The sequence below is a fragment of the Microcaecilia unicolor genome, chromosome 3 (genome assembly GCF_901765095.1).
Source record: "Microcaecilia unicolor chromosome 3, aMicUni1.1, whole genome shotgun sequence".
Taxonomy (NCBI): Eukaryota; Metazoa; Chordata; class Amphibia; order Gymnophiona; family Siphonopidae; genus Microcaecilia; species Microcaecilia unicolor.
The window spans coordinates 208,076,367-208,100,249 of NC_044033.1; the positions used below are offsets into that span (position 1 = coordinate 208,076,367).

Sequence of the window (23,883 nt, forward strand, 5' to 3'; positions counted from 1 at the left end):
CTTAAAATGTAGTCCACTCGAGATATTTAGCAAAGTAAATTTTTACCCAGCACACATGATTTTGAAGCATTGCAGAGCTGTTTGGTGGATATGAAGTCACAATTTCAGAAGAGGTTCATAGAATATTCATGTGGTCTGCACACTGGTGAATTTCAGGTCATGCGACCCTAGGTCAAAAAAACTTGGGGACAGTCCTGCAATAGAACATTCATAAGGTATTGTAGATGAGATGCTGATGATGTCAACATAATACAGTGAGACATCTTAATAGGCAGCAGAAAGGGCAGATGCAGTTGAGACAGACAGGCAATGTGGGTAAGACAAAGGCAAGAGTGAGGGCAAAATTCTGAATAAGTGAAAAAGGTATGAGGAACTGCTCTCAGGTTATGGGGGGCTGTGCTCTAGTTAAATAAGTCTTTTATAAAATACACTTCAAACTGTGGACACCCAACTTCCATGTCCCTTTTCTGACCTTGATGAACTAATGGTACAAAATTGGGTTTATAGTCCATTGTGATCCAGTAGCGCAGGATCTGACCTTCTATCTAAAAACTTGATTAATTCTCACCATAGCACAGAGAGACTGCAGAAAAAAAAATCTACATTGTAATCCTAAATTCTCCGAGGACAAGTAGGCTCCATCTTCTTACGTGTGGGTCGTCGTCCGCGACGGCCCAGAAGACCAGAACTTTTCTTCACAAAAATCTAGAAATCTTCAGAGTGCTCGGCCGCGCGGGTCCTGTCGCACTGCGCATGCGTGAGCCGCTTCCCGCCCGTGACGTGAGCCTGACTAACTAGTTTTCTTTTTTCCCCGCGACTGAGGAGAGGTTTTTGGACTCTCTCCTTCATTTTTGCTCAGGAGACCGTGAGTTTTTTTGCGTTTTATGTGCCCTTTTTCTTTTCTTTTTGTCTTTCAAAATATAAAATATATTTTTAAAAAAAGTTGTTCTTTTCCTTTATTTTTTTTAGTTTTCTCCCCTGTTGAAAGTTTCCTTTCTTTTTCCGTTGCCGCTCGGTTGCGTTTTTCCCTTTTTTCCTGTGCCTTTTTCCTAGGCACAGTCGACTTGTTTAATTTCACGGACGCTATTTTTTTGTCCATGACATCAAGGACTCCCAGCGGCTTCAAGCGCTGTACTCGCTGCAACCGGACCATCTCCCATACCGAACCCCACGCGTGGTGCCTTCAGTGTCTGGGGCCCGATCATCTTCCAGCTGCTTGTAAGTTGTGTAAGTTGATGACAAAGAGGACCCAGGTAGCTTGAGAGGCTCAGCGTGAGCGGCTTTTTTCGGATCGGTCCAGTCCTTCGACGTCGGCATCGACATCGGTACCGAGGTGGGCAGCGTCGACGTCGAGGGAAGCAGCATCGAGAGTCCAGGTAATGGCTACCAAGAGACCACTTACAGCTGGGAGCAGCGAGGCATCAAGTGGGTCTCCACCCGTCTCGAGGCCTACTGCTATGCAGGGCCCCCGGGACCGACCTTCGGCAGACCCGGCCCTGAGGAGGCGTGAGGATTCCACGTCCTCGGTACCGAGGAGTGTCGATGATGGGCGTCTAGCGAAGGCTAAGAAGCATCGCCATCGATCTTCTCATGATACCGGGAGCTCCGGGGAGCCAAGGGAGTTGGCACCCGAGAAGCGTTGGCGCCGGGAGGACCGCTCACCCTCCATTCAGGAGGTGCCGATGCGTCGGTCGTCCGGCAGCCTGGTACCGGCTCTCGAGTCCCCACAGATTCTGGCACCGACCCCACAGCCTCTTCCGATGGCAGTTCTCGATGAACGTCTCTGGGTCTTTCTTCCAGACCTTCTGGATGCATGGCTTTGTCGATCTGCTTCAGTACCGGAGGTGCTTGCGCCTCCCATATCTACTGCTGAGACGGCATGTGGCGCATCCCCTGTGAGGAGTTCTCCACCCTCGGTACTGCTTGCGGCACCACAGCTGGCGACCACCTGAGTTGACTCTCCCTCAACATCGGTGGAGGAAGCTTCGCCGGAGTCCAGGCAGGGGTCAGCTTCTCGACATTCCCCACGAGGATGTCGATCCTCGAAGTCGAGACAGGCTCGAGTTCGGGCTGCTGTTCGTGAGCTTCTGTCCAATACCGAGGAGGGAGTGTTCATGGGGAGAGGAAGAAGACCCCAGGTATTTTCGGAAGAAGATTCCCAGGGGTTTCCTTCTGATCCTACTCCGACTATTGAAGTTAGACAATCTCCACCTGAGAGTCTTACTTTTTCCTCTTTTGTGTGGGAAATGTCTAAGGACATTCCTTTTCCCATGGAGGCTGTGGATGAGCCCAGGGCTGAGATGTTCGAGGTCCTGGATTATCCTTCTCCGCCTACAGAGGTTGCAACGGCCCCCCTGCACAATACCCTCAGGAAAGCATTGTGGCGGAATTGGTCTTGCCCTCTCTCTAATTCAGTTGTCAACAAGGTCCCAGTACAGAGTCTATGGTGAACCTTTGATGGTGAAGGCCCAACTGCCTCACGATTCTATGGTGGTGGACTCTTCTCTCAGAAGAGCCAAGAGTACTAGAGACTATGCCTCGGCGCCCCCATGCAGAAAGTCTAGGACCTTGGATTCTTTTGTGAGGCGTACGTATCAGGCTGGAATGCTCGCCACCAAGATCCAAACATATCAGCATTCACTTACAGAACTCGGTGAAGCAACTGTCCAGTTTAGTTGAAGCTCTCCCTCCGGAGCTTGCTGAACCTTTTCACCAGGTGGTCAGGCAGCAGAAGGCATGTCGCAAATTCCTGGCCAGGGGAGCTTACGACACTTTTGATGCTGCATCCCGAGTAGCTGCTCAGGGTATCATGATGCGCAGACTCATGGCTGCGGGTCTCGGATCTGGATCAGAAGACCCAGCAGCGAATGGCGGATGTTCCTTGCCGGGGGGATAACCTTTTTGGGGATATGGTTGATACCCTCAAGAAGCATCATGATGCTATGGATTTTCTCTCCCGCTGGACGTCTTCTGCTACTACCTCCTCCTCGGAGGTTTTTAGGCGGGAGGAGGAGTGCTCCCTATTCCTTTAATAGGTGTAGGTACACTCCTGCCTCCCGACAGCCTGTTCAGGCTCTTTCCCAGTAAACTCGCTCTTGTCAGTGGCGTGCGCTGAAGGCCCCTCAGCCTCACCAGCAAAAGCAAGGGACGGGCTTTTGACAGGTTCCAGAGCAGCATAGCCGCACTTAAAGTATCTGTACCGGACGATCTGTCGGTTGGAGGGAGGTTGATATTTTTTTCACCAAAGGTGGCCTCTCATAACCTCCGACAGGTGGGTTCTTCAAATAGTCCGATTAGGGTACTTCTCAATCTGGAATCAAAACCTCCAAATTACCCACCGGGCAGGGGCGTAGCTACGGGTGGGCCTGGGTGGGCCCAGGCCCGCCCAATCTCGGCCCAGGCTCGCCCAGTCTTTTTCGACCCTCACCTTCCATGACAACGACGACGACTTAGTTTTTTGCCCGCAGCGGCGAGTGGGCGTAAAAGCAGCAAGCAGTGAGCCAGTCTGGACTCCGTCCTTCGCTTCCTGCCCTTTCAGCGTCCCGCCCAAAAGGAAATGACATCAGAGGAAGGCGGGACGGCGCAGAGAGAGGGCAGGAAGTGAAGGACGGAATCGAGACTGGCTCGCTGCTTGCTGCTTTTACGCTGCAACTTCGGGAGTGGAGTGTGTGTAAGTGAGCCCGCTCGCCCATCCGCCCATCTAATCCATTGCAAGGAAGGAAACGATTTGGTTTCCACTCCCCCGCGCAGCCGTCGCTGTTCACTCAAAACACAGGGCAAGCAAACCTGTGAGCTGCTGCATCCACGTTGTCATTCTTTTGAAGGGGAGGGGAGGGGCGGGGGAAGGGGATTGAAAGAAACAGGATGGGCAGGGGAGAGAGGAGAATTGCCGGACAACAGGGATTGATGGAGGGGGCAGGGGAGAGAGGAAATTTGCTGGACATGGATGGATGGAGAGAAGGGCAGGGGAGAGAATAGAAATTGCTGGACATGGAGTGGAGGGCAGGGGAAGGAGGAAAATTGTTGGACATGGATGGATGGAGGGGAAAGGGGAGAGAGGAAATGTGCTGGGTATGGATGGATGGAGGAGAGGGCAGGGGAGAATGGAGAGTTGCTGGACATGGATGGATGGAAAGGAGGGCAGGGGAGAGAATAGAAATTGCTGGACATGGAGCGGAGAGCAGGGGAAGGAGGAAAATTGCTGGACATGGATGGAGGGGAAAGAGGAAATTTGCTGGGTATGGATGGATGGAGGAGAGGGCAGGGGAGAATGGAGAGTTGCTGGACATGGATGGATGGAGGGGAGGGCAGGGGAGAGAGGAGAATTGCTGAACATGGATGGATGAATGCAAGGGACAGAGGACATTTGCTGGATATTGGTGGATGGAGGAGAGGGCAGGGGAGAATGGAGAGTTGCTGGATGGATGGATGGAGGGAGGGGAGAGAAGTCAGGGAGGAGATGCGCATGGATGGAGGGGAGAGAAGAGAGGAGAAATGCTGGACATGGATGGAGTGGAGGGCAGGGAAGAGAAGGAAAAATGTTGGACAAGGATGGAGGGGAGGGAAGACAGAGGAAGTAGAAGCACATGGATGGAGGGGAGTGAGGAGAAATGCTGGATATGGATGGAGGGAAAACTGCTGAGTTTAAGGGCTGGTTTGGAGCACGTTGAGGGCAGATACTGAAACTCGAGGAAGGATAGGGACAGGGCTACAGATGGTAGACAAGACACATAAGTACACAGGAGGATGGTGGACATGGTGAGAGAAAAAATATCAGATGGAAAGAAGACACTGCATAAAACAGAAGACACTGGGACCAAAGCGAATAGATCAGACAACAAAGGTAGAAAAAAGTATTTTATTCAGAATTTATTAATTGGAATATGTCAGCTTTTGGAAATGTGAATCTGTGATATTTTGCATGTACAGTGGTGGAAATAAGTATTTGATCCCTTGCTGATTTTGTAAGTTTGCCCACTGACAAAGACATGAGCAGCCCATAATTGAAGGGTAGGTTATTGGTAACAGTGAGAGATAGCACATCACAAATTAAATCCGGAAAATCACATTGTGGAAAGTATATGAATTTATTTGCATTCTGCAGAGGGAAATAAGTATTTGATCCCCCACCAACCAGTAAGAGATCTGGCCCCTACAGACCAGGTAGATGCTCCAAATCAACTCGTTACCTGCATGACAGACAGCTGTCGGCAATGGTCACCTGTATGAAAGACACCTGTCCACAGACTCAGTGAATCAGTCAGACTCTAACCTCTACAAAATGGCCAAGAGCAAGGAGCTGTCTAAGGATGTCAGGGACAAGATCATACACCTGCACAAGGCTGGAATGGGCTACAAAACCATCAGTAAGACGCTGGGCGAGAAGGAGACAACTGTTGGTGCCATAGTAAGAAAATGGAAGAAGTACAAAATGACTGTCAATCGACAAAGATCTGGGGCTCCACGCAAAATCTCACCTCGTGGGGTATCCTTGATCATGAGGAAGGTTAGAAATCAGCCTACAACTACAAGGGGGGAACTTGTCAATGATCTCAAGGCAGCTGGGACCACTGTCACCACGAAAACCATTGGTAACACATTACGACATAACGGATTGCAATCCTGCAGTGCCCGCAAGGTCCCCCTGCTCCGGAAGGCACATGTGACGGCCCGTCTGAAGTTTGCCAGTGAACACCTGGATGATGCCGAGAGTGATTGGGAGAAGGTGCTGTGGTCAGATGAGACAAAAATTGAGCTCTTTGGCATGAACTCAACTCGCCGTGTTTGGAGGAAGAGAAATGCTGCCTATGACCCAAAGAACACCGTCCCCACTGTCAAGCATGGAGGTGGAAATGTTATGTTTTGGGGGTGTTTCTCTGCTAAGGGCACAGGACTACTTCACCGCATCAATGGGAGAATGGATGGGGCCATGTACCGTACAATTCTGAGTGACAACCTCCTTCCCCTCCGCCAGGGCCTTACAAATGGGTCGTGGCTGGGTCTTCCAGCACGACAATGACCCAAAACATACAGCCAAGGCAACAAAGGAGTGGCTCAGGAAGAAGCACATTAGGGTCATGGAGTGGCCTAGCCAGTCACCAGACCTTAATCCCATTGAAAACTTATGGAGGGAGCTGAAGCTGCGAGTTGCCAAGCGACAGCCCAGAACTCTTAATGATTTAGAGATGATCTGCAAAGAGGAGTGGACCAAAATTCCTCCTGACATGTGTGCAAACCTCATCATCAACTACAGAAGACGTCTGACCGCTGTGCTTGCCAACAAGGGTTTTGCCACCAAGTATTAGGTCTTGTTTGCCAGAGGGATTAAATACTTATTTCCCTCTGCAGAATGCAAATAAATTCATATACTTTCCACAATGTGATTTTCCGGATTTAATTTGTGATGTGCTATCTCTCACTGTTACCAATAACCTACCCTTCAATTATGGGCTGCTCATGTCTTTGTCAGTGGGCAAACTTACAAAATCAGCAAGGGATCAAATACTTATTTCCACCACTGTAAGTTTCAATTTTTCTGGTATTGCTGCATGCTGAGTCTGACTTCTTGAGTTAACTTTCCAGTTCAGTATTTTGCCTTCATATTTTTTGATTTCTAGTTCCTTGTGTCATGTCTGTTGTGTCATGTGTTTTTCATGTGTGATCAAGGTGCAGTATTCTGCTAGCGTGTAGTATTTGCAGCCCTTTTTGTTTTGCTTTTTTTTTTCACGAGGTAGTGTATTGGTGTTTTAGAGCCTAGTGTAATTACAGTTCTGCCTTTTCAAGCATAAGGTTGTAGCTCGTCCTGTCCTTGGAATTAGTGTTGTTATGGTTTAGTAAGGATATGAGTGTGTTTTTGCACAAGTTTGTGTATAGCATTTTACAGTGGAGAGATTGTGGGATAATGTAATTATATTTAAAAATATCAATTTTTCCATTAAGTATGTATGTGGTTATACTGATGCAGGTCAGCTGTTAGGCATCAAGTGAATTCTAAGGCATTATTTTTGTAGGATCCCAAGAGACACTACTCATACTTATATAGACAGTGCGTGCCCACCCATATTAGCTCTGGGCCCACCCAAAATCTCAGGTCTGGCTACGCCACTGCCACCAGGAGCTCAATCCTTCAGCCCCCAGCACAAGCAGATACTTGCAGAGGAACTCCCCGCCCTTCTAAAGGCCAATGCGGTCAAACCCGTTCCACCAGGGGAAGAAGGGCTGTATCCATTTCTGCATACAGTTCAAACTCCTCTTATTGACCTATAAGTGCATTCACTCTGCAGCTCCTCAGTACCTCTCCACTCTCATCTCTCCCTACATTCCTCTCCGGGAACTCCATTCACTGAGTAAATCTCTCTTACCTGCACCCTTCTCCTCCACCGCTAACTCCGTTCCTTTTATCTTGCTGCACCATATGCCTGGAATAGACTTCCTGAGCCAGTACGTCAAGCTCCATCTCTGGCCGTCTTCAAATCTAAGCTAAAAGCCCACCTTTTTGATGCTGCTTTTAACTCCTAACCCTTATTCACTTGTTCAAAACCCTTATTTTATCATCCTTACTTTAATATTCCCTTATCTCTTGTTTGTCTGTCCTAATTAGATTGTAAGCTCTGTCGAGCAGGGACTGTCTCTTCATGTTCAAGTGTACAGCGCTGCGTACGTCTAGTAGCGCTTTAGAAATAATAAGTAGTAGTAGTAGATTCTATTCCAGGTATTTCCTTGTGTAAAAGAAAACAGGGAGGATGCATCCCATCCTAGACCTAAGGGCCCTGAACAAATTCCTAGTCTGAGAAAAGTTCAGGATGCTTTCCATGGCACCCTTCTTCCCATGATTCAGGAAAACAATTGGCTATGCTCTTTGGACTTAAAGGACGCCTATACTCGCATCTCGGTGCTTCCAGCTCACAGGAAGTACCTCCGATTTCAACTGGGAACCCAGCATTTTCAGTACTGTGTGCTACCCTTTGGTCTAGCATCTGCGCCAAGGGTCTTTACAAAGTGCCTCGCAGTTGTCGCAGCATCGCTACACAGACTGGGAGTGCATGTGTTCCCTTATCTCGACGATTGGCTGGTGAAGAACACCTCAGAGGCAGGAGTTCTACGGTCCATGCAGATTACTATTCAACTGCTCAAGGTGCTGGGGTTTGTCATCAATTATCCCAAGTCCCACCTGATTCCAGTACAAAAGTAGCAATTCATAGGAGCTCTGTTGAACACACGGACATCTCAAGCTTATCTCCCTCAGACAAGGGCAGACAATCTTCTGACCTTAGTGTCCTCAGCTCGAACATCTCGGCAGATGTTGAAGCTTCTGGGCCACATGGCCTCCACAGTTCATGTGACTCCCATGGCACGTCTACATATGAGATCAGCTCAATGGACCCTAGCTTCCCAGTGGTGTCAGGCTACAGGGGATCTAGAGAATGTCATCCATCTTTCCACCGATTTTTGCAATTCCCTGCAATGGTGGACCATTCGCTCCAATCTGACCTTGGGACGTCCATTCCAAATTTCTCAGCCGCAAAAAGTGCTGCCGATGGATGCATCCCTCCTGGGGTGGAGAGCTCATGTAGATGGGCTTCACAGTCAAGGAGTTTGGTCTTTTCAGGAAACGCATCTTCAGATCAACCTCCTGGATTGCGATCGATCTGGAACGTTCTAAAGGCTTTCAGAGACCGGCTGTCCAGTCAAGTTATTCTAATTCAAACAGACAATCAGGTTGCAATGTATTACACCAACAAGCAGGGGGGCACCGGATCTTGCCCTTTGTGTCAGGAGGCCGTCCAGATGTAGCTTTGGGCTCGCCGATATGGCATGTTTCTCCAAGCCACGTATCTGGCAGGTGAAAAGAACAGTCTGGCCGACAGGTTGAGCAGGATAATGCAACCTCACGAGTGATCTCTGAACATGGACGTTGTCCGCAAGATCTTCCGAGCGTGGGGCACCCCCTCGGTGGATCTTTTTGCCACTCAGTACAATCACAAGGTCCCTCAATTCTGTTCCAGGCTTCAGGCCCACGGCAGGCTAGCGTTGGATGCTTTTCTCCTGCATTGGGGGACAGGCCTACTGTACGCGTATCCTCCCATACCTTTAGTAGGGAAGACTCTGCTGAAACTCAGGCAAGACCGCGGAACCATGATTCTGATAGCACCTTTCTGGCCCCGTCAGATCTGGTTTCCTCTTCTTCTGGACTTGTCCTCCGAAGAACTGTGGAGATTGTAGTGTTTTCCGACCCTCATCACTCAGAACGAGAGGTCACTTCTACATCCCAACCTCCAGTCTCTGGCTCTCACGGCCTGGATGTTGAGAACTTAGAAGTTGCCTCTTTAGGCCTTTCAGAGGGTGTCTCCCGAGTCTTGCTTGCTTCCAGGAAGGATTCCACTAAAAGATGTTACTCTTTTAAATGGGTTTGCCGTCTGGTGTGACAGCAGGGCCCTAGATCCCTTTTCATGTCCTACACAGACCTTTCTTGAGTACCTTCTGCATTTATCAGAATCTGGTCTCAAGACCAACTCTGTAAGAGTTCGCCTTAGTGCGATTAGTGCTTATCAACGTGTAGAAGGTCAGCCTATCTCTGGACAGCCTTTAGTTGTTCGCTTCATGAGAGGTTTGCTTTTGTCAAAGCCCCCTGTCAAACCTCCACCAGTGTCATGGGATCTCAACGTCGTTCTCACCCAGCTGATGAAACCCCCTTTCAAGCCCCTGAATTCCTGCCATCTGAAGTACTTGACCTGGAAGGTCATTTTCTTGGTGGCAGTTACTTCAGCTCGTAGGGTCAGTGAGCTTCAGGCCCTAGTAGTTCATGCTCCTTATCTTAAATTTCATCAGAACAGCGTAGTCCTCCACATGCACCCTAAGTTCTTGCCAAAGGTGGTGTCGGAGTTCCATCTGAACCAGTCAATTGTCTTGCCAACATTTTTTCCTCGCCCTCATACAAGTCCCGGCGAAAGCAAGCTGCACACTTTGCTGCAAAAGAGCATTGGCCTTTTACGTGGAGCAGACAAGCCTCCACAGACAGTCCGCCCAGTTGTTTATTTCTTTTAATCCCAACAAGAGGGGAGTTGCTGTCGGGAAACGCACCATATCTAATTGGCTAGCAGATTTCATTTCCTTCACTTATGCCCAAGCTGGGCTGACTTTAGAGGGTCATGTCACGGCTCATATTGTTAGAGCCATGGCTGCGTCGGTGGCTCATCTGAGGTCAGCCACTATTGAAGGGATCTGCAAAGCTGCGATGTGGTCATCAGTCCACACATTCACATCTCACTACTGCCTTCAGCAGGATAGCCGACGTGACAGTCGGTTTGGGCAGTTGGTGCTGCAGAATCTGTTTGGGGTTTAGAATCCAACTCCAACCCTCCTAGGCCCATTTTTATTTTGTTCCAGGCTGCACTCTCAGTTAGATATTTCTTGTTTCAGGTCAATCCTTGTTATGCCCTCGATGGTGCGAGGTCCAATTGACAATTGTTTGTTATGTTGAGTGAGCCTGGGGGCTAGGGATATCCCACATGAGTATATCAGCCTGCTTGTCCTCGGAGAAAGCGAAGTTTCTTACCTGAAGCAGGTGTTCTCCGAGGACAGCAGGCTGTATATTCTCACAAACCCTCCCACCTCCCCTTTGGAGTTGCTTTCTTTCATCTTTTGGTTTCAACTGAGGAGCATGTCCACGCGGCGAGCGGGAAGACGTGCGTGCGCATGCACAATGGGATTGCTCGCGCGATGGTACGCTCTTGAAGAGACTTAAGATTTTGCTAGAAAATCCTCCGGGCCAACGTGACGTCACCCACATGTGAGAATATTCAGCCTGCTGTCCTCGGAGAACACCTGCTTCAGGTAAGAAACTTCGCTATCCTGCTTCTGCCTAGCTAGTGTGTATATCATGATCCCCGCTTCTGCCAAGCTTGCATGTATATCCTGAACCCTGTTTCTACCAAGCTTGTATGTATATCCTAGCCCCTACTCCTGCCAAGCCTTTGTGCACGTCCTGTCTGCTTAGTCTGTCTTGTGTTCTGGCCTAGTGGCTGCGTAGCAGCTTTCAGTCCTAGTCTAGTTCTGTGCCTAGCCTCCCTCATGTATCCTATACCCAGGGTGGGTCATCTGGGTCTTCAAGTCCTGCCGTCCGCCAGCACTCAGGGGCTCAACTCCTGAGAAACGGTGGTCAAGCGCAGGTGAAGCTGTTCCTCTTCTGCCTGTTCTAGTTTGCCTGCCTCAGTTGCAACTCCAGTCCGGAGTTCCAGTCCTGCTCTTGCTTGTATCCAGATCCAGGGTGGTCTTGCCTGCCTCTGCCGCTCCTCAGCAGTGGTCCAAGGGCTCACGAATTCCAGTTCTCCCTCGAGAACCTGACATGCTACACCTTTTCCAATTCTACTATATCTTTCTTGAGATGCGGCGACCAGAATTGAACACAATACTCAAGGTGTGGTCGCACCACTGAGTGATACAACGGCATTTTAATATCCTCACACCTGTTTTCCATACCTTTTCTAATACTACCCAACATTCTATTCACTTTCCTAGCCGCAGCAGCACACTGAGCAGAAGGTTTCAGTGTATTATCGATAACGACACCCAGATCCCTTTCTTAGTCCGTAACTCCTAACGCGGAATCTTGCATGACGTAGCTATAATTCGGGTTCTTTTGTCCCACATGCATCACCTTGCACTTGCTCACATTAAATGTCATCTGCCATTTAGCCGCCCAGTCTCCCAGTCTCGTAAGGTCCTTCTGCAATCTTGTCGCGAGTTAACGACTTTGAATAACTTTGTGTCATCAGCAAATTTAATTACCTCGCTAGTTACTCCCATCTCTAAATCATTTATAAATATATTAAAAAGCAGTGGTCCTAGCACAGACCCCTGACGAACCCCACTAGCTACCCTTCTTCATTGTGAATACTGCCCATTTAACCCCACTCTCTGTTTCCTATCCTTCAGCCAGTTTTTAATCCACAATAGGACATTTCCTCCTATCCCATGACCCTCCAATTTCCTCTCTAGCCTTTCATGAGGTACCTTGTCAAACGTCTTTTGAAAATCCAGATACACAATGTCAACCGACTCCCCTTTGTCCACATTTGTTTACTCCTTCAAAGAATTGAAGTAAATTGGTCAGGCAAGATTTCCCCACACAAAAGCCATGCTGACTTGGTCTCAGTAATCCATGTCCTTGGATGTGCTCTGTAATTTTGTTTTTAATAATAGCCTCTACCGTTTTCCCCAGCACCGACGTCAGACTCACCGGTCTATAATTTCCCGGATCTCCCCTGGAACCTTTTTTAAAAATGGGCGTTACATTGGCCACCCTCCAATCTTCTGGTACCACGCTTGATTTTAAGGATAAATTGCATATCACTAACAGTAGCTCCGCAAGCTCATATTTCAGTTCTATCAGTACTCTAGGATGAATACCATCTGGTCCAGGAGATTTGCTACTCTTCAGTTTGCTGATCTGCCCCATTGCTGCTTCTTGTTATTGTCAGACGGTTCCTTCTTCCATTCTCTGAAGGAGTTTCTTTTAGCCCTAATAGCTTCCTTCACCTCACTTTTCAACCAGGCCGGCTGTCTTTTGGACTTTTCTAATTCGCGGAATATGTTTGGCCTGGGCCTCCAGGATGGTATTTTTGAACAGCGTCCATGCCTGTTGTACAGTTTTTACCCTCTCATTTGCCCCCTAAGTTTTTTTTTTTTTTAACCGTTCTTCTCATTTTATCATAGTCTCCTTTTTTAAAATTAAACGCTAGCATATTTGACTTCCTGTGTATAGTTACTTCTATGTTGATATCAAAACTGATCATATTATGATCACTGTTATCAAGCGGCCCCAGTACCATAACGTCCCACACCAGATCATGCGCTCCACTAAGGACTAAGTCTAGAATTTTTCCTTCTCTCGTCAGCTCCTGCACCAGCTGCTCCATAAAGCTGTCCTTGATTTCATCAAGGAATTGTACCTCTGTAGCGTGTCCCGATGTTACATTTAACCAGTATATATTTGGATAATTGAAGTCACCCATTATTATCACATTGCCCATTTTGTTTGCGTCTCTGATTTCTTTTATCATTTCTGCGTCTACCTGCTCATCCTGGCGAGGCGGACTGTAGTACACTCCTATCACCGTCCTTTTCCCTTTTATAAATGGAATTTCAACCTACAATGATTCAAAGGTGTGATTTGTGTCCTGCTGAATTTGTAATCTATCTGAGTCAAGGCTCTCGTTAATATACAATGCTACCCCTCCACCAGTCCGGTCCACCCTATCACTACGATATACTTTGTACCCCTGGTTTTGAAAATACCAATTTGGACATTTTTGAGAGAAAAATGTCCAGTTGCAGATTTATGCCACTTTTTGGATGTTTTTCTCTTTTGAAAATGAGCTCCATAGTGACCAAAGAAAATAGAACAGTCAATAATAATATTCTGAGCAGTTAGGGCCATTCATAAAACTTTCTCAAACATTCAGAACATCAAAAGCAGAGAGGATGCTAAAACTCACTGTATGGTTACTGTATCCAGTTACTAGGTACATTGCTCAACTTGTCAGTACTCAGAAAAAAATAACAACTTGAAGCTAATGAATTAAAAATGCTTGTCTAATTTTTCAAGGATAGACTGTGATGCCTCTTCTTTTTTGGGTTTTAGGCATTATTCTGTTTGCTGTGGATTCTGATGGTCACTGTAAGGTTGGCTTACCTCCTGCAAATGAGCTTGATATTTTCTATGATAGATGCATTGATGTTGGAAAACTGGGGAATGCCAGTCATGTCTTCTTCAGTCCAGATGGGCAAATGTACGCTGTGCGGGGGTCAGAGCTGTATGCAGGACCTCTGATAAAGAGCCAGTCCGATAACTGGTGGGAAAAGGAGGCAATCCGTGTGGGGAAAACCGACTGGGACAAGTTCAGTATCATTTTCTTCCATCCTGATGGCACACTGTATGCTACTACCAAGAAAGGAAAGTTTTTCAAAGGCCCAGTACCCAAAAATGAGAACGTGTCCTGGTTATATAGTCAGGCAAGTGAAATTGGAAGCAATGGTTGGGATGCTTTTCTGACACTCTTTTTTGACCCTGAAGGTATGTTGTATGCAGTTCTTAATAATGGGAAGCTTTTAAAGAGGAGACCTCCAACGAAACTAGACCCTTGGTATCATACAAGTGAAGTCATTGGAGATAGTGGATGGAAGGACTTGTGCCATTTTATCTCTTTCAGCCCAGATGGGAATCTCTGGTGTGTTACTCAGAAAGATGGAAAAATTTGCACTGGGAAGCCCCCTGCTAATGCCCAGGTTAAGTGGCCCGAAAGTGCCAAGATGCTTGGTTGGGATTACAATAGGTATAAATTCATATCTTTCACAAGAGATAAAACAGTTCAGAAGCTCCTAAACCTTGACTTCCTGGTTGATGATGGAAAGATCCTGTCTGTGGGAAAGGAGCTTCTAGAAGAGCAGGTCTATGAGAATACCAGCAGTATTCCTTTGAATGCCAGCTTTTCGTAAGTATTTTATTTCTAATTTTTAGCAATTGCTGAAATGACAGAGCAGCATCTAAAATCTGAAGTATTGTTTTCAGGGGCGTAGCCAGATAACAGATTTTGGGTGGGCCTAGGCAAGAAGTGGGTGGGCACCAAATGTTCTGCCCCCCCCCCCAAAAAAAAACCCACCACCAAAAAATATCTCAGCTGACAGAAAAATGCTTCTTTCCACCTTAGCAGTCTGCAGCAGGCATGCGCTTGAAACTGAGCATGTGCAGGAGCCGGTATCGTGGAGAGTAGCGTCTCCGTTACCATCAGGGGGAAGTCTTCAGCTGGCAGAGCTTGGGATCTCCACCAGCTACTGCTAAACTTGTGCTACTGTTAGGTGGGCCTGAGCCCTAAGTGGGTGGGCCCTGGCCCACCCAGGCCCACCTGTGGCTACGCCGCTGTCCTGAACAATACTGGCAAGCAATGAAACAGGCCAATAAATATAGAAATAGATTTATTTTAGCAGCACATAAATTGCAAGAATAAAGGAGGCAACAATAATGTTAGTGTAAGTGTTATAATCCCCTCAACACCTTAAAATAGGTTTGGAATTGATTACAATTCAAAATGGAACCAGTCTACAAAACTGGGAGCTCACAGAATGAAAGACATAGCATCAAGGTCTAACTAGAAAGCACATAGAATAGAGTTATGCACAAATGCTAGTTCCTTCATAGGAAAACAACACGCCCTTATTAAAAAGGTTTCAAACAAACACACACTTAGGCCCAGAATCTAGGGGCCTCCTGCTTATTACCCAATAGCAGTACAGAGCAGGTTTTATACAGACTCATGATGATATCTTCTCCCGAGAGATTGTGTTCAATGACAGTAGGGAAAATAATCATGCACTCAATAATATATCCACTACTGAAAAAGGTTTCATTTTTTTGGGTGGGGAGGGGGGGGGGGTTCACTAGTGGATATATTATATTCTCCTAGAGAGATGCAGCAAGATGCAGGCCAGAGCTCTGAAGGGTCCATTGGTGCAGGAGGAGGTGGGGTGGAGTCTTACAAGCTGGGAAACATGAGAGAATATTAGCTCGGAGCTGGTGAAATCACGACCCCATTTTCTGGACCGCAGGGGTGCTTCTTATATACCATTTCTGGCTTTAGCACGTGGTCCTGGGGTTAACATAAACATCACCCATTGTTCCAGACTCTCTGACCTGGGAAAGTATTGGAATGTCCCATTAAATCGCATTTCCTGGAACTGGGCTCCCAAATAATCTGATGACATCAGTTCTATGGCTTTCACTTTATACCCAGGTGCCAGAGTGGCTGGGTTAGCCAGACCTGGAGTGCATGTCACCATGCAGGAATGTGGTTATGTGACTGCATTGGTTAAGCAGTTCATAAACAATCCTCTTTTTGCTGAGGAAGGACCTTGGTAAACTTCAGGGCACATTTCATGATGACTTGTAGAATCTGATGCTAAGGTTGTTGGCAGCTATATTAGTGGTTACCTATGCAGGGGGGCTTACCCCTGCATATCCCCCCAGCCCCCTCTATTTGAAGATGGCTGCCAAGGAGGCAACACTGGTAATTGGGAAGCAAAGCCAGTGCTGGGCAGACTTCTATGGTCTGTGCCCTGAAAATAGCAAGGACAAATCAAGGACAGGTGTACATATAAAGATCACATACAATGAGTTTATCTTGTTGGGCAGACTGGATGGACCGTACAGGTCTTTATTTTGCCATCATTTACTATGTTACTATTGGACTCATTTTCAAAACAGAAAAACATCTAAAAAGTAGCATTAGGACGGTTTTCTTACAAAAATGTCCAAATCAGTATTTTCAACCTATTTTTAGACATTTTTCTTTGAAGTCCATCAGAAGGGCATCCAAATCTCAAGGGGTCGTGTTCAGGGTGGGACTTGGGTGTTCCTGAGACTTAGACGTTTTTCAGCCACAATGGAAGAAAACAAAAACGTCCAGGACTAAAACTAAGATGTTTCAAGCTAGACCTGTTTTTAAAATGAATAAGGCACAAAAAGATGCCCTAAATAACCAGATGGCCAAGGGAATCAGGAATGGCCTCCCCTTATTCCCCCAGTGGTCACTAACCTCCTCCCACCCCCCAAAAATGTGATGAAAAACATTACATTCCAGACTCTGTGCCAGCCTCAGATGTTATACTCAGGTCCATTAGAACAGCATGCAGGTCCCTGGAGTAGTCTAGTGGTGGGTGCAGTGCACTGCAGACAGGTAGACCCAGGCTCCTACCTCCCCCTACCTGTTGCACTTGTGGAGGAAACTGTGAGCCCTCCAAAACTTACCAGAAACCCACTGTACCCACACATAGGTGGTCCCTTCACCCGTAAGGGCTATGGTAGTGGTTTACAATTGGGGGTAGTGGGTTTTGGGGGGCTCAGCAGACAAGGTAAGGGAGTAATGGTCAGATATGTACCTGGGAGCATTTTATGAAGTTCACTGCAGTGCCCCCTAGGGTGCCCTATTGCTATGCTGGGATGTCAGGGGGACCAGTCTACTAAAAATGCTGGCTCCTCCTACATCCCAATGGCTTGATTTTGTGCGTTTTGCACTTGGACTTATTTTTTTCGAAAATGGACCAAAAAATAAAATGTCCAAATCACAAAACCTATTTCGAGAATAAAAGATAGATGTTTTTCTTTTTTGAAAATGACCTTTGCTATTCAGATTTTGGACGTTTTTTGCAAAACGTCCAAAGTCGGACTTAGACATCATATCGAAAATGCCCCTCTATTATGTATGTTATATTCTAAATTTTAGATTTACAAAAACCATCAAGTCTGAGAGCTCTTTTGCTCATGAGCATGGCTTCACAATCGATGTTGGTGCAGAAATGAGCTTCACAACTGGCATCCCCATTATTGAACAAATGGGAGTTAAGATCACCATGAACATGAGCACAACCCACACCTGGAATTTTAACAAAATCAACTCAACTCAGGTAGGCATTGCTTTTCCTGGAAGTGACAGCTCAAACTGTGCTTTTAATAAAAGCCTCACAGCTCTATTTCCACTAGACATTTGTAATTTGCATTCAGTCAAAGGTTGATATTTAGAATTTAATTTTAAAAAGGAACAGGAATTCTTATCTAATCTTTCTAAAACTGTTTCAGTAGGTTAAGGGTAAATGATCCAGCATTACAAGTTTACGCTTTAGTTTAGAACAAAGTGGAAATCAAATATATCTTCCCCCTAAACCAACCTCTCCTCCTCCCCCTTTCTCTATTTCTGTGGATAACACTCTCATCCTTCCTGTCTCATCAGCTCCTAACCTTGGTGTCATCTTCGACTCCTCCCTCTCCTTCTCTGCACATATTCAGCAGACTGCTAAAACCTGTCGTTTCTTTCTCTATAATATCAGTAAAATTCGCCCTTTCCTTTCTGAGCACACTACCAGAACCCTCATCACCTCTCATTTAGACTATTGCAACTTGCTTCTCACAGGTCTCCCACTTAGCCATCACTCTCCTCTTCAATCTGTTCAAAATTCTGCTGCATGATTAATATTCCGCCAGTGTCGTTATGCTCATATTAGCCCTCTCCTCAAGTCACTTCACTGGCATCCTATCCGTTTCCGCATACAGTTCAAACTCCTCTTATTGACCTATAAGTGCATTCACTCTGCAGCTCCTCAGTACCTCTCCACTCTCATCTCTCCCTACATTCCTCCCCAGGAACTCCGTTCACTGGGTAAAGCTCTCTTATCTGCACCCTTCTCCTCCACCGCTAACTCCAGACTCTTTTCCTTTTATCTTGCTGCACCATATGCCTGGAATAGACTTTCTGAGCCGGTACATCAAGCTCCATCTCTGGCCGTCTTCAAATCTAAGCTAAAAGCCTACCTTTTTGATGCTGCTTTTAACTCCTAACCCTTTTTCACTTGTTCAGAACCCTTATTTCCTTGTCATCAGCAGCAGATGAATCCATTAACTGATGGGTTGTATCCGTCTACCAGCAGGTGGAGATAGAGAACACTGAAAAACCACAGTGACCCTTGGACGGCTAGCCCCTTCTGCCTTCAGTATTTCTCTATCTCCCAGCAAGTGTGGACGTAGCTTGATCAGCTCCTGGAAAACTCTCTGCCTGGGGTGGCTCCTGTGCTTTGCCAGTTGAGCAGGGGTGTTGTGGCTGGTGGTGCCAACTTTGAAGGCATATAGTTTTGCCCTTTCCCTGCCTTACCCATTCCCCCCGCCTCCCGGAGTCCCTCTGTTGCTGCCTGCCTCCAACTTTCCTCACAGCGTTAAAAAATAAATAAATAAATAAATAAATAAAGGTGCGCTTTTACTGCGCAGCTATTTCTGAGGCTTTATCCAGTGATCTGGTTCGGTGCAGCTTGACTGGAGCTCGTTGACTCGGTCTTGAGGTGAGAGCGGTGCCCAGCTTCTCTGGGGAGGTTCCCGCGGGCAGTGTTCCGAACGGGGTAAGTTTTGGCGCGAAGCCGCCATTTTTTCTGTTGTATTTCTGTCCAGTCGGGCGATGGCTGCTGAAGTGGTGAAGCGCTGCTCCCACTGTAGTAAATGCAGGACAGCAGCGGGGCTTTGCAGTACGTGCTCCTTAGATGCTCATGATAGTACGGGCATAACGAGTGATGATTCTTCCTGCTCGAGGGAGCTGGCAGCGGGCGCCATTTTGGAAGTGCCGCATGACTCGACCCTCGCAGTTGCGGAGGACACTGAGTGCAGGGGGATGCCTCGTTTTGAGGCTGCAGAGGAGCTCCAACCTCCGTTTCTCCTAATTCGGGGGCGGAGGGCTAGGGTGAGTTTTTCTCCCCTGAGTTTGTGCTACTGATGCATAAGGCCTTCATGCTGAAAAGAGCTCTGCCACAGGTGTCTTACACTGCGTTGCATCCTGGAATCCCTTCGGGTTCTGATGGCCCAGGGATGGCTACAGAGGTTATTTCTTCCCCCGAGCGTTGGAAGGACGCTAAACATAGATGGGTTAATTCCCCCTCAGAGAGTGGCGCATCTCCCTTCCCCTCCCCCCCCCCCCCCCCCCCCCCCCCCATGGTGAGGCTGTGGGGAGTCTGAGGGATCTGGCAGGCCCTCACGGACGGATGATCCGGATGAGGGTGCCTTGTTTGCCACTGGATTTGGATGATCCCAATGCGGTTCGGATTTTCCACCACGACGAGCTGCCAGCTCTCATTGCTGACGCCTCGCAGGCCCTCTCGGTTGATGATCCTGCCGAGGGCGAGGCCTCCTCTGTTAATCTTAGGATGGCGAGCACCAAGAAGCTTACTCGAGCTTTTCCTGTGCATGACTCCATCCATGAGCTTATTGCAGCTCAATGGTCTGACCCCGACGGGCCTTTGAAAGTGGCCAGGGCTATGGGGCAGCTTTCCCTCTAAGTGAGGACCACTTTGTCCATTTTGGGATGCCTAAAGTGGATGCGCTGGTCACGGCGGTGACTCAAAAGACCACCCTCCCAGTAGAGGGAGGGGTCGCTTTGAAAGACATGCAGGACCGGCGGCTATAACTGCATTGAAGCGGTCCTTTGAGATATCGGGCCTTGCCTTAAGGGCATCTATTTGCAGTTCTTATGCAGCCCGTGCCTGTCTTTCCTGGTTGCAACAGGCTGTGGAGCAGCCCGCGGAGGGTGTGGGGTCCAGTGGCGTAGCTACGTGGGGCCTGGGGGGGCTAGAGATTTGGCTCTAGCCCCCTTGCCGACGACCCACTTGAACCCCCTCCCGCCACCAACCCTCCCCCCACCGTCGCCGCCCGCCTCACCGCCGCATCAGGTACCTTGTTTGCTGGCGGGGGTCCCCAAACCCCGGCGTTCAAGAGGTGGAGGGTTGGTAGAGGGGGGTTCAAGAGGGTCATCGGCAGGGGTGTCCAAAGTGGCAGCGCGGGGGGGGAGTCAGCGGCTAAACAGTGCCCCCCCACCTCAGGCTCTCGCCCCCCCCTCCTGGCGAGGTCTGGTTACGCCCATGGCGGGGTCCCTCTCTGAGGTTGCCCCGCAGATGGAGTCAGCCCTGTCATTTTTGGCTGACGCCCTTTATGATCTGGTCAGAGCTTCGGCTAAGCAGATGTCTGTGGCAGTTGCTGCCCGCTGCCTTCTTTGGCTACGGCATTGGGCGGCTGCCATGGCCTCTAAGCAAAGGCTCGTGAGGTTATCCTTTAGGACCTCCTGCTATTTGGAGAGGAATTGGAGAAGACTACATTACAAAACAATGATTGGACCAAACTACAAAGACACACACAAACTCTTCTACCTTGTGAATAAATTGCTAGACACCACACCAGTTACAAACAATAGCAAAGACATACCAAGTGTTGACAACCTTGCGAAATACTTCAAAGAGAAAATTATACAACTACGACTTAAAATACCCGCCAGCCCTATTGAATACGCCACACTCCTAGATTGTCTAGACCCAGAAGACGGAATATACCCAGCAGACAGAACCTGGACCGAATTCGAATTACTATCAGAAGACCTCATCTCTGAAACACTCAAAAGATTCGCCAGATCCTACTGCAAACTAGATATATGCCCAAACAACCTCATGAAATCAGCTCCTCAACAATTCATAACAGACCTAACGAACCATGTAAACTCCATGCTACAAAACGGACTTTTCCCAAAAGGAAAAATTCTACTCACCCCAATACCCAAAGACACAAAGAAAAATGCAAGTGAAATAACTAACTATAGACCAGTAGCATCCATACCACTAATAACCAAAATAACTGAAGGGATGGTAACAAAACAACTTACAAACTATCTAAACAAGTTCTCAATACTGCATGATGCCCAATCAGGATTCCGATCGAATCACAGCACAGAAACAGTATTAATTACCCTAATGACTAAATTTAAACAAATGATTGCAACCGGCAACAATATACTCCTCCTACAATTTGACATGTCAAGTGCCTTTGACATGGTCGACCACGAAATCTTATTACACATACTTGAATATTTCGGCATCGGAGGCAATGTCCTAAACTGGTTTAAGGGGTTCCTAACCTTGCGCTCTTACCAAATCACATCAAATTCAACTACATCTGCAGCATGGACACCAGAATGTGGAGTACCGCAAGGATCACCCCATCACCAACTATTTTCAACCTAATGTTGATACCCTTGGCAAAACTTCTATCAAACCATAACCTTAACCCATATATATATGCCGACGATGTAACAATATACATCCCTTTCAAACACGACATCAAAGAAATCTTCAATGAAATCAACCAAAGCTTACACATCATGAACACCTGGGCAGATGCATTTCGATTGAAACTGAATGCAGAAAAAACTCAATGCCTGATACTTACCTCCCAATACAACACGAAAGAATTTACCGCTATAAACACACCAAAATTAAATCTTCCAATTTCAGAAACTTTAAAAATCCTTGGAGTCACTATTGACCGCCACCTAACACTTGAAACCCACGCAAACAACACAACCAAAAAGATGTTCTACTGCATGTGGAAATTGAAAAGAATAAGACCATTCTTCCCAAGATCCGTCTTCCGAAGCCTAGTGCAATCACTCGTACTCAGCCATCTGGACTACTGCAACTCACTATACACAGGTTGTAAAGAGCAAACACTGAGGAAACTTCAAACAGCCCAGAACACAGCAGCCAGACTCATCTTCGGGAAACCAAAATATGAAAGTGCGAAACTCCTACGAGAGAAGTTACACTGGCTCCCACTCAAGGAACGCATCACTTTTAAAGTATGCACACTAGTCCACAAAATCATTTACGGTGAAGCCCCTGCATACATGTCTGATCTAATAGACCTACCACCCAGAAACGCTAAAAGATCATCCCGAACTTTCCTCAACCTCCACTTCCCTAATTGCAAAGGCATAAAATACAAAATGCTGCACGCATCAACCTTTTCTTATATGAGCACGCAATTCTGGAATAAACTACCACGAAACCTGAAAATGAACTATGAACTAACCGACGTCCGCAAACTATTAAAGACTCATCTCTTTGAAAAAGTCTATCGAAAAGATCAAAACACATGAAGTCCACACACACTGTTAACAATGCATCAATACATTCTCTTCTGTACTATTATCCCCCGTAACTTTAACACATTTAAACCTTAATTTTACAGGTAAAAAAAAAAATACTAGGCCCGAACGTTCTCTTGCTAATGTTCTGTTGCCCTATCAGTATCCGTTGTTCTTCTATTGTTCAGTCGTTCTTCTCCATTGTTTTATTCCCCTTAACAATACCTAGACCTTGTTTTAACTTAACTCCTCACAATGTAACCATAATTGTGTTGTAACAAATTGTACTTCCATCATTACAATGTATTGTAAGCCACACTGAGCCCGCAAATAGGTGGGAAAATGTGGGATACAAATGCAATAAAATAAATAAATATATAAATAAGACCTGGGGGACTCTTAAGCCCCAGCAGTTACCTGAGGATAGGCCTTCTTCCAAGGGCCCTGTATTTTCCTCCTCCTCCAGACCTCACTTCCGTGAAGCTCGTGGGTATCGCCCGGGGCGCTCTGCTGGGTTTTCTCAATGAGCCCGCTTTCAGCAGAGGAACTCCTTTCACGCGGACAAATGTTCCGCAGCAGCCGGGTCACAGCCAGGAGTTCAGGGGCGTCCTCCACAATGATGGGGCGCCAGTCCACTCCTCGATTCCAGCTGTAGGAGGACGTCTTTCCCTCTTTCTCGAGGAGTGGACCAAGATTACCTCGGATCAGTGGGTTCTGGACCTGATCAGAGAAGGCTACCAATTGGAATTCGGTGTCCTGGTGAGAGACGTGTTCTTGGAGTCCCGATGCGGTATGGCCGTCAAACGGATGGCGATAGAGGAGACCTTACAAGTCTTGCTGCACCTCGGAGCGGTGATTCTGGTGCCTCCCGCCGAACGCGGCTGCGGTCGCTACTCCATTTATTGTATGGTGCTTCGAAAAGGCGGGTCTTTCAGACCGATCCTCGACTTACGGCGAGTCAACGAGACCCTAAGAGTGCGGCATTTTCGCATGGAAACCCTGCGCTCCGTCATTGCGGCAGTACAGCCAGGAGAGTTTCTCATGTCTCTGGACCTAAAGAAGCGTATTTGCACATTCCTATTTGGCCCCCGCATCAACGGTTTCTCCGGTTTGTTTTGTTGGGCCAACATTTCCAGTTTCGGGCCTTGCCTTTTGGCCTCGCCACAGCTCCCCCGTACCTTTTCCAAGGTAATGGTGGTAGTAGCTGCCTTTCTCAGGCGAGAGGGTGTCAGAGTTCACCCTTACCTAGACAACTGGCTCATCAGAGTGGATTCAGCAGACGAAAGCCGTCTTGTAACAGCCAGAGTGGTTTCAGTCCTGCAGACTCTTATTTCTGTATACTAAAATTTGACTGTAAAGCGTATATAAAAACAAAAACAGGAACTGTTGT

General features: G+C 47.3%; 1 protein-coding gene and 1 long non-coding RNA gene across 2 annotated transcripts in view; one reads left to right on the forward strand and one right to left on the reverse strand.

Annotated features, from left to right (window-relative positions):
• LOC115466189 (tachylectin-2-like) overlaps positions 1 to 23,883 on the forward strand; it is a 39,151-nt gene that overhangs the window by 5,490 nt on the left and 9,778 nt on the right. Inside the window, exons 2-3 of the mRNA XM_030197291.1 lie at positions 13,643 to 14,492; positions 17,277 to 17,457. Coding sequence (XP_030053151.1) covers positions 13,643 to 14,492; positions 17,277 to 17,457 — 1,031 coding nt within the window. The remainder of the gene's footprint in view (positions 1 to 13,642; positions 14,493 to 17,276; positions 17,458 to 23,883) is intronic.
• Positions 1,445 to 22,505, reverse strand: LOC115466190. Its single transcript, XR_003941509.1, has 3 exons — positions 22,405 to 22,505; positions 10,823 to 10,827; positions 1,445 to 1,455 (listed from the first exon to the last, which is right to left on the reverse strand). It is a non-coding gene; the product is annotated as an uncharacterized LOC115466190 (long non-coding RNA).